This window comes from Cynoglossus semilaevis, chromosome Z, assembly GCF_000523025.1.
Source record: "Cynoglossus semilaevis isolate Cse_v1.0 chromosome Z, Cse_v1.0, whole genome shotgun sequence".
Lineage (NCBI taxonomy): Eukaryota > Metazoa > Chordata > Actinopteri > Pleuronectiformes > Cynoglossidae > Cynoglossus > Cynoglossus semilaevis.
In genome coordinates, this window is record NC_024328.1 from 7,387,810 (window position 1) to 7,399,274 (window position 11,465).

The 11,465-nt window shown below is 41.1% G+C and overlaps 1 protein-coding gene across 5 annotated transcripts in view; it reads left to right on the plus strand.

The window, feature by feature from the left end:
- sema6a (sema domain, transmembrane domain (TM), and cytoplasmic domain, (semaphorin) 6A) overlaps positions 1-9,216 on the plus strand; it is a 114,155-nt gene extending 104,939 nt beyond the window's left edge. For all 5 annotated transcript variants that reach the window (XM_008335977.3, XM_025053020.1, XM_025053018.1 and 2 more), the window contains one exon: positions 4,504-9,216. In XM_008335977.3, the coding sequence (XP_008334199.1) occupies positions 4,504-5,663 (1,160 nt within the window). In that variant the 3' untranslated portion in view covers positions 5,664-9,216. The remainder of the gene's footprint in view (positions 1-4,503) is intronic.
- Positions 9,217-11,465: the final 2,249 nt, after the last annotated feature.

Sequence of the window (11,465 nt, forward strand, 5' to 3'; positions counted from 1 at the left end):
AACTGAGGCCTTTTGGTACTGGGAGTCTCCAAGTAAGATACACTAACATATATGTTGATGTGACCTGGAAAGGGTTAAGCAACACTATAGATCACATAGTGGTGCTTTGGCCCAGAGGCAATGTCTCTGTCATTGGTGTGGAACTCCAGGATTCACCTTCCCTTACATTGGAAATAAGGCGAACTGCACTACATCCTGCTGTGTGGTAAACAATATTCTTCACATTAGGTTAAGATGTGAAAATCACAGTTTAAATGTCTGACAACAGGGTCGTTAGATGACTCAGTGCAAATTGGATAATGCAACACATTAGCGTCAGAACCATTAAAAAAACTGCAGGTTTTCTCATCAGAGCAAACACGATGACACCAAGTGTGTATGTGTTCCCTTGGTAATGTATGGTGTAAATAAACGGGAGGCTCTTGTTACTGATGTGTTTGTGGTGGCTCTGTGGTCTGTTTGTGGTGGATGGAAGTGTTTGATAGAAAACTTGTATTTGGAACATTACAAATTTTGTGTATTTAATGTCCACAATGCAGACGGAAAGAGATTTTGGGAGATTTTCTTCTTTTTGACAGCAGCTCGAAAGTGTGGCGTTAATGATAAGTTATGTCTTTGCTGTCATATTGAGATAAATGTAGGTCTGTGATTTAAATAGTGAGGAAGAATAATTTGACTCTGCATCTCTATAGGAAACGTCTAGGAGACATGCAAAGGTAATTAAAAAGTTCTCAGACAGACTGAAAAAGCATTTTCTTCTCATATCCTCCATTTAAGTTACTGTCAGAAACTTTCTTCTTTTTATAATTCTGGGGGAGGTTTTCGACATCAGGTCACAACCTGATTATCCAAGGTCTCCCATGGAGGTGGTGGTTCTCTCAGTTTTGAGAATGTCCAAGTTTTCGACAAACCAGTTTTCAATCATTAAACTGATTAAGTATTTGACGCAAACTCTGTACATTTACTGTGATATCTGTCTTCACCACTAATCTCCATGTCCTCTCTAACAAATGTCCATGTTGATAACTCTTATTTGAATCTTAATTTCTACCACCTCCAGCTCAGACCTTTGTCAGTTTATAATAACTAATAGTTATAATATTGTTTTTTCAACAAAAAAAAAAGTTTTACATTTACTGTAACTGAACTTTAATCCCGACACTTAACTGAGACTCAACCTTGACAGTGATAAACCATGGGGAATTAACTTGGACTCAACACAAACTTATTTTAGTGACTTGGACTCCTGACAGGAGCTGGACTACAAGTTGAACTCGGGGTTGTGCTATAACACTGCTCAGAGAGGCTGCAGCAGTGTTTATGTTCTTTTCAGGGAGTTTTTCTCAGTTGCTATCCAAATGATGGATTTAGACATTTGCATTTCCCATGGATTCTGGGTGAGAGTTAGTTGTTGGGTGTGTGGGACTTTAGCAGATTGTCTGAGTTCCACTGGTTCAACACCGTTTTTCATATTTTTTCAGAAATGTTTTCCCCAAGAAATGTAATTTCTGCTATAAGATGATTGCGCACACATGGAGAAAGCTAAATAATTGCAGTTTCCCCAGTGTCACTTCAGTACAACACTTGCCATATGGAAGGAGAAGCTGCAGGAAAACACCTCTGTAGCAAGGGGAATGTGGAAAATGTGATACATTGTGTCTAAAAGGGACGATGTGAAAGACAGAAGAAGGATCTTAAGAAAGTGAGGACAGGCAGAGGGTCCATCAGCGTGAGGAAAACGTATCGCAGCTTTTCAGTCTTAACTGTATGAGATAGGGAGCAGATGTTAAACATCAGACAGGTGAGCTGATTGGTCAGCGGAGTTCATGGCAACACTTGTTCAGTGTTAATGCTTCACTGACGATAATACCCATCGCCATAAGCACAGCCAGACACGTCCTCAATAAGAAGACATCCAGGTCAGAGAAGAAGCTTTTTATGGCTTTTATTCAGACATTAATGAAATATGTTTGAGCTGTGGAACAGTGGGAGACTGTTTTTTATTACAAATTAAGAACAATTGGAGAAAAGGAAACTGCTGAGATTTTTCTGATTGTGGTTGAGTGCTAATGGAGATATAAGACACCTTTTGTGTCTTCTCAATTGCTCTTTGATACTGTGAACTTTTGAGTCTTAATGAAGTATGATTGCAGCCTGTCAGGATTATAGCTTAGAGGTAAAGAGACTGTGTTTTGCTTCCATGAAAACTGATTACCATACTTTGTTTGTGTTATGTCACACCAAGGAGAGAGAGAGGAATCTTAACCCTGTTTGTCCTCAGCTACATCGCCAAGCTGAAAAATCCTAAACATGACTACTCAACCGCTTTAGGATTTCACAGAATAATGCAACCCAAACTATGTTTTGAGAAACTGTCAAGTTTTTAGTGAAAGCTAGAATTCTTTTTTAAATATAACATTTTGCAGAGGAATTTAAACTAGAGATTTAAACAGCACTGACCTGGTCAGAGAGGCCTGACTTTGACTTCAGCCTCAATGTTTACCTCAGGAGGCAACTGTAAAGTTAGTTAGGTTAATGGAATGCTTAACTATATGATGTAGAAAAAAACAAAAACATTCAGACGTAAAACCAAGATTCAATGGTACTACAGAAAATAAAAGTAATGATAATTTTACAGTCATAACAACATAACAGAGAAAGCATATGATAGGGTGCCAAGGAAGTGTAAAATCTGGAAAGTCAAGAGTGGCAGAGAAGTATGTTAGGGTGGTGCAAAAATTTGTAAGGCTAATCAGAAAGTAGTTAGGTTTGCAGTCACAGTGACTGATGGGTTCAAGGTAGGGGTGAGGTTTAGGCAGGAGGCACCGTGATGTTGGACAGTGATGGTAAGAGATGACAAACATCTAGAACAAAGAGGAATGAAGGTCAGCAGGAGATGGGCAGAATGCATGTGTGTAAAAGAGAGTGAGGTAAGGCGGAAAGACAAAGCTGTGAGGAGTAGAGTGGTAAAAAAAAATGGACGAGATCAAGTACCTAGGGTCAACTATCCAAAGAAATGGACAGTGAACAATGAGGTGAAGAAAGGGTGGATGAGATGAGTTTCAAGTATGATTTGTGATAGAAGGAAAATTGAAAAGGAAGGTTTATCAGACAGTAGTAAGACCTGCTTTGACGAATGGGTTTGACATCATGATGGGAGGAGGTAAGACAAAGGGAGGTGACAGAGATGAAGATGCAGATATTTTCACTAGAAGGAATGAGGATGGACGGGATTGGAAACGTAGAAACGGGCTGATCAGAGGAACAGCTAAGTTTAAGCAGTTTGGAGATGAAGTTTGAGGGGTATATACTTTAAATACCTTTAGTTTTAACCTCCCTTGTGTAACACGCAGCTGGGATTGTGAATTCCGTTCATTTCTTTGATCAACATAAGTAAATCCTCTCTATCGTGCTAAAGGCTTCCATCTTTTTTTTTTTTTTTACGATTTGGTTTTTTAAGATTCCCACAAAGAAAAATTCGTATCATATGAGTCATGTATAATAAAAAATGTCGTACTGCAAAGACATGGTAATATTGAGACACATATGTGCAACAGTCATGTTATTACATGCAGTGGTGCACTGTGGGAGCTTTTTACATGATGGAGACCACCTGTCTAATCTTCTGTGGTAACTGATCTGCGCTGGTCGTAGGTCATGTGTGAACGCATTGTAAATCACTCTGCTATGGACTCTAGTGGTTAACCCAAGGAAAAAAAGGTGTTGTGGTAGATGTCTGCATTCATCACCTGCAGTGTGTGTGTGTGTGCAGTAGGCGTGTGTGTACACCACGTACACGAGTTTGTGCAGAGTATTATTGACCTGTTTTATTAGGCACCACCTACTGCTACCACTTCTCCAAAGCTACGACTCTCTGCTTCTATTGAATTATCTTTTCCTGGGCTGGTATCACAGCCAGCCTGTGAGAGAGTCGCTCTGATGACGGAGTTCATTGGTTTTCACGCCTAATCAGAGGCTTTTTAATTTGTTCTCCATGATTCCTGAGATTGAATCCAAGCTTTGTGGAAAGTCTTCTATTTGCAGCAGCGAGAAGGAAAAAGGGGGTTTTAGGGATATTTCTGTCTCTTTTATCTGCTCTCATATATTTTATTTTCATTTCGGCTCAGGGTTTTATCAGGGATTTAACATGTGAATCATAATCACTTGTGCAAAACACACTCTCTGTCTTAGATTGGATTTTGGGGAAAATACAGAATGTTGCTACAGCACGCTTTCACGTGTGCCAGTTCTGAAAAGGTATTTTGTGTGGGGGGATAAACACATCTTCATTTACATGTTTTTTGTTTTGTGGGAGTATTTAAAAACTATAATCTTTTTATCCCAAAAATCCTTAATTGTTTTGATTCAGTTTTAGGTGGAGGATGAATAATCACTTTTCCCACCAGGTTTATTTGTCAAAGTTGTTTGACAACCACACCCCAGCGTAGAAATATTCTCCTGTTCATCTGAAAGACTAACCGTGGTGTCACTTGTTCTCTGCAGGTGTGATCCGCGAGAGCTACCAAAAGGGACGTGACCAGCTCGTTCCCGTGACCTTGTTGGCCATCGCTGTCATTCTTGCTTTTGCCATGGGCGCCATCTTTTCAGGCATCATTGTCTACTGCGTCTGCGACCACCGACGGCGAGACATGGACCTGACAGGTCGCAAGGAAAAGGACAACCACCACCATCACTCCCGCCGTGGCTCAATGAACAGCGTGACTAAGCTGACAGGCTTGTTTGAGACACAGGCCAAAGACGGTCGACCTGAAGCCATCCTCACCCCGCTGATGCACAACGGGAGGATACCACCAAATGGGAGGATGCTAATAAAAGCAGACCAGCACCACCTCGATCTCACAGCTCTGCCGACGCCTGAATCCACGCCCATGCAGCCGCGACGCAAGCCCAGCCGAGGAAGCCGCGAGTGGGAGAGAAACCAGAACATCATCAATGCCTGCACCAAGGACATCACCCATATGGGTTCTGCCGTCATCTCCACAGAGCTGTCCCTCAGAGCGTCTCCGGGTCACATACCCAGTGTGGTGGTCCTGCCTCTGCCACAGCACCAGCACCAACTCCAGTCTCACCTGCAGCAGCACCAGCATTCCTACCAGCATGAATATGTGGAGCAGCCCCATCACAGTGACCTCAGCATGAGACACGGTGTCACCGATGACCAGGCAGCAACCCTGGAGTACAAGACAGTCAAGAGCCCATGTCACAACCCGAACATTGTGGATCCAGATGGGGTGCTGCCCCCTCGTGTGCCCCAGCGTGAGGCCTCCCTCTCCATCCCTCCTGCTGTCCCACAGATGGGCAAACGGCTGGAGGTCCACTCCTCAGTGTACGGCCTTAGGAAAGGTTCAGCATCTTCTGCCTGCGGGTCATCCGGCCTCAAGAAGCACAACACCAACTCATCCAACTCCTCCCACTTGGCGAGACATCACAGCTTCAACCGTGTGGAGACGCCGCCTCCCGCTCCTCAGAGGGTGGACTCCATACAAATGACAGCACAGGGCATATCTCTGTCAAGGCAGCCCGGAATGAGCCCCTACAGTTCACTGCCCCGGACGGGCCTCAAACACCTCAAGCCTGATGTTCCTCCCAAACCTTCTGTAGTCTCTCTCTCAACGAAAAAGTCCAGTGACTCCTGCACATAGTCAGTCAGCAAGTTAGCCAGTCCAATGGGAACAAACAGTAGGTTTTACCAAGAGAGAGTAAAAGACAGGGAATACTGTACAACATGCATCTTATTTTTGTGTGTTTTGGTTTTGTTTTTTGGTTTTTTGGTTTTTTTTGGTGTACAGTGGAACATGCAACTTGTTTTTTTTTTTTTTAAGGAATTACTTCTTTTTATATAAATATGTAAATATACAAATGGTTGTTGTCATTTGTTGCTGTTTTCGAGCTCATGCTCTCGCTGGCTCCCAGATCCTCTGTGAACAAACATGTACGACTGTAACAAAAGAAGACGACGCACGTCCTAAATATTCCATCCAACTGCACCGTGTAGCGTCTGAGGCCGTGGTTCTCTTTTTTTGTAGTGTCTTCGGTCGTCAGGACTCGACTTGAATCTTTGCTGGTAAAAGCACACGAGGAGACGACACAGAGGAGTTTGGAGAATAATCATTGTAGACTGAAGAACTGGAGTCGGCAGGAACTCCGAGGAACTAAAACTCAGACTGAAAGAACAGACAGCTGCCTGAGATCTCTAGGAAACTGTGAAAAGCCTCTCAGTGTTACAGCAATCAAGTCCTGCCTGGGTTTGACTGAGATTTCGGCCCAGGAGGATCCTGTGGTGAACTGGTTACTGAATAACACATGACTGTTAATACTAATAGCTTGTTGTATTTATTTTTGTTAAGTGCTTTTTTGGAAAAACCTTTTAGGCTTGGGAAAAGAATGAGAGAACGAGCGAGAGCGAAGACAAGACAAACAAGAGATTTAAAAAAAATAATAATAATCAAGTGTGAGAAAAGTTATTTAAAGTCATTAAACTGGAGCCAGTAGAACTTTCCCGACGACTGAGGTCTCACCAGGTCTTACTGTTTGTCATTGTGGCTCACAGTGTGACGTGATGCGGAAGAGATATTTATTTAAACTGTGCCAGACAGGGACCTGTAACTTTACACAGCAGAATTTTCATTGTTTCAAGTGTTTGAAAAAAAAGGAAGAAAAGAAAAAAAAAATCTAATCCTGACTCTCACCATTTTACTCCTCTTGCACCCTCACCCCCACCCCCTCACCTCCACCCAATCAGCACTGTGGTTTTTGTGTGACTCGGTGACGTTTGTCCTCAGTGGTTTCTGGCTTGTGCCATCAAAGCTCACTGTTGCATGTTACAAATAAAAGAGAACCAGCTGCAGCAACAGTACAGGAATCTGCAGTTGAACATACAAAAAGATGAAGACAGAAAAAAAACACACAAAGCGATGCTTCAAGCGAAGGCAGCGCTGCCTCCGTCTGACAACGTATCTGTCTTTTGTGCCGGTGTCACACAGAAGAGCAGCAGCATCTATAGAAACATCTGTAAAAGCCTGCTGTTTTTCTCCACATGTAAATTTGTGCCTTACACCCTGAAGTAGTGACAATTATTTCCGTCAATGGCTGTTAATTCGTCTCCTTGTGTATTTTTTCTTTTGACTTTTTTAATTTAGTTTTGTTTGTTTGTTTGTTTTTTCTTACGTTGATGATATTTCCCTTGTTTGATAAAAACGCAATTAGCGAATGTGGGTGTTATTGTTGTAATTTTGGTCTCTAGACAAAACACACTTACAGTTCACAGATAAGAGAAGAAGAATGAGGGTAACTCTGTTCTCTGGCTCACAAGACACATGCACTCTCATCTCGCTGCTTCATTTCTAATTGTGCCATTCATTCGCTAAAGAAAAAAAATCCCTTTATGTTGTGCTGGCAGTGTCCATGAAGACGTGGGTGTTTTGGTCTTTAATACAAGTCCATATATATATATACTTGGACTGAGGATTAATTGACTGATTAATTAACACTCCCAACTGTGTGTAGCTTTCGAACACAGCAGACACACACACACACACACCACTCAGACTCAGACGCCTCGTTACCTCACACACTTCTGGTATGTTGCGTGTGAGGTAACACCTGTTGGTTGGACAGATGTGAACGCAGGCTGGTTCCTGTGAAAAACAGCTGACTTTTTAAAAACAAAAAAATATGAAATCGTACCTTACTTTAACCCCTTTCTTAAAATTTTATTTAATGAATTTCTAACATTTTTAATTTGTTTCACTAAGATCTCAATCAGCCAGTATTTGTATATGGGATCTGTGTGGACGCAAAATCTGCCTCAAAGTGGGAAATTTGTCCATAGGCTCCAGGACTGATCAAAGTAAATGTCCGTACAGTATGTGGGTCAGGGCCGGCGTGTACCCGTCTGTAGTTCCCAAACTTTCACAGCTTTTGCTTCAGAACTTCACTTAACTTTATTTAAAACACCATTTCCTGCAGAGCTGTTATTCTAAAAGAACAGTGGAAAGATAATGTCCCCTTGCAATAGCTCTGTAGCCCCAAGCAGGGGGGCACCCCTACTTTGAGAACAATTGCTCGAGCCTTAAAGAAAGACCATAGTTCTTTAAGATTTCTCTTAACTTCTCAGAGAAATCATCTTCACCTGGACTGAAAGATTTGGCCAAAAAACTGAAAACTGAAATGCAATATTTAACAGTCAATTGGAAATACAAATGTTTTCTACGATGTTTACTGACAAATGTAATGAATTGTTAAACAGTTACAGATGACCAAGATCTGGTATAAAAGGAGCATCACACAAAAACTTGGTCTTGGCTTTACATCCATGTCCATTTGGACCCTTCCTGTAAACCAGTGAGGGGTCCATGAGAACGTGTTAGCGGGGTCATTGCTGAGGCCTTATAACGGTGAAGAGTTTAACTAATCTGATCCTACTTACATTACTTACTTTTTCATTATTATTATCGTTCAATGTTGAATTCATGTGAGAACTCCCTTGGTGTCGTTTGTGGTGAAGTTTTCTTGATATCAAACTTTTTTCTGTTCACTTATTGGAGAAAAGCCAACGGTGTCTCAGCTAACCGCTAACACACAGGGGACAGATCAGATACCATGTGACCAACAATTTTTCTAGTGCCCTCTCAGAATCATGATCCAGGGACTTGCTCCCATCGTGGTATGTTACCAACAGACTGTCAGACGTCCGCAACTGGACCCCAAAAACCCCGCCTGGTTTGGACCGGATGTATTTTCTTGTCAGAAATGTGTTTCTCGTGTGTCCTTTAAACCTTGCTGACTTGACCTCCGCGCAGAATATGAACATCAAAGTCACATTTGGGTCAGGGATCAAACCTTTGACGCACATTCCCCGTCGCAGGGTGAATTTTGTGGATGTCAGAGCCTGTGAATGTTCTGATGTCGTCTGGACTGGGTTAGACTGTGACGACCGCGGTGGACAGTGAGGTTCTTTGGTGTGTGCCTTTTTGTCTCTCACCCTTGTTATGAAACACTGCTGTTAGATGCAAGTCCACGCTCTTTTCAACTTTTGGGAACTTTGTAAGCTTGTAAGATATTGTGATGTCACCAAGTTTTTTGACCTTCTCTCTCCACTTCGTTAACATCCGATTCACAGCTAAATGTATGTTGTAAACTCTTTAATTTAATGCAAAATGTAATAAAAAAATGAATTAAAATTCTTGTCATAAAGACCTGATTTGTTCCTGAATGTTTTTTTCTTCGGTTTCGAACATTATGAGTTATTTTTACCTACAATACAATCAGCTCTTGGTGTGGAGTTTGTGATGTTGAAGAGTTTCCTCAGAGGTTTATCTGAGAAGACAGAAGGAGGAGGAAAACACTGCACGTCTGCGACCTCAACTCTATTCTTCATCTTCACTTGTTAAAGCAACAGTGACCTCTGAAGGTCTGAAAAGCGTTTCTTCACATTCAGACACCACTCCCGATATAAAACAGTAGCTGAGCAGGTGAAAATGTGATTTAAACAGATGTGAGATTTCTAATTCAGTGTGAAGTCAGTGCAGAAATGGAGATTGTCAGGTTTAATTCCTCTACAACACCTAACTCACCGGGAGCTGATAACGTTGGATGGGTTTGCTATAATCCATACACACATCTATAGGAAATCTATAAACTTTTTAAAATATATTCCCATAGCAGTTTGTTTCATTTAAAATGCCTTTCTGGGGCCAATGAGACTAAATGTAATGTGGCTTCACCATTAAAAGTCTCTCTGAAGTGCAGAAGAAAGGACTTTTAAAGATAAAACATGACAAATTAAAAGAAATTTTATCATTTGAATTAACTACATCCCATAATAACTTCAATGGATTTTTTAAAAAATGTTTCATGAAAGTTGCTGCATTTTAATATATTATACGGGATAAATGTTAGGGCTGTCAAAGCTTTAAAGAAAATGTATCTCATTATTCAAAGGAGAGCTGTGGATTAATGATGAAACAAATGATCACGATTAATCACAACAAGGCAGATGTATGATCTTATTTTTATTACTGACATATATATTTTATATATTTATTTATATTTGTATAGATGTGCATTCTGTACATATACAGTGTATATACATATATATCTTTTTATACATATTTGTATGTATATATGTATATATACATAGACATATACATATATAAGTATTTATACATATATGTATATAAACAAATGTACATATATGTATATAGACATTTCATATTCAGTTTCATACTGAATGATGAATGTGTGTATTTTGATCTCGACATAACATAAATTGTAGCTTTTTACAGGTAATGTGGTAAATACTATTGTAGAGCTATCAAATTATATAAGCATATATAATGTAATATGTTATTTTTTATATGAAAAAACTGATGAAAATAAAACTGAAAGAATAAATTTGATTTTTTTTTAATGTGATGAGCTCATTCATTTACTGTTATTTTCAGGAGCTACATTTCTAGCTTTGCCACAGTGGGTAATCTGCATAGTTATGTTGGCCTCATTACCAAGCCTCATGAGTGGCACTGGTGGCTGGAGAATAATGAGCAACTCGGGGTTAAGTGTCTGGCCCAGGGCAACTATGGCAAACAGCTGGATGGGAAACCAGGTCTTTGGGGCGGAGAGGGAACTTTCCTTCCTACGTGTTCATCGTCACAGTTCTTATCTGCTCAGCTTAGCAGTGGTGACTTAGTGGTTAAGGAAGCGGACTTGGGTCTGGAAGGCTTTAGGTTCTAGTCCAGCAGCTGCCAAGTTACCACTGAGGTGCTCTGAGCATGACACCGTCCCCACTCACTGCTCCCCTTAAAGCTGACCACTGTTCACTTTGGTGATGAGTTAAAAGCAGAGGTCACATTTGGTTGTGTTCAGTGGTGAGCTGTGTCACAGTGACAAGGAGTTCACTATCACTTTCCTTCAGAAGTTTACTTAGCTTTTTAAAAACAGCTCTATCACCTTGTTGCATTAAACCGTTTGTGACCTCACAGTGACCTCTACACCGACTCATCAAAAGAATGTCCAAGCTCAAACATGTGACCAGGAAAACAAATGTCATCATCTGTGATGCATTATTGATGAGTCACACTAAGCAGAGCTACTCTGATACCAAATCCTGGTTTCCAGTTTCACATGTCAGCACTTCCATGACCTGGACTCCACAGCAACATCCTGGGTGTAATTTGTCAAGAAATGTGGCTTTGGCAGTGGCTCTGACACCAGTGTGTTTGATCTCAAGGTGAGTCATGTGTTACAGACGCTGGTACAAGTCAGGCTACACCTGAGGATCAGATAACCAGGATGTGGTGCAGCTAATGAGGCCTGTCACTGCCTCCACAATGCTGCATTGTACACGTTGCGCTCAAGCATCTCTGTGTGTCACAGATCAAAACTCAGATACTGGAGCTGAACCTGAAACGACAGAGAGCAGTCAGTCAGTCAGTCAGTCAGTC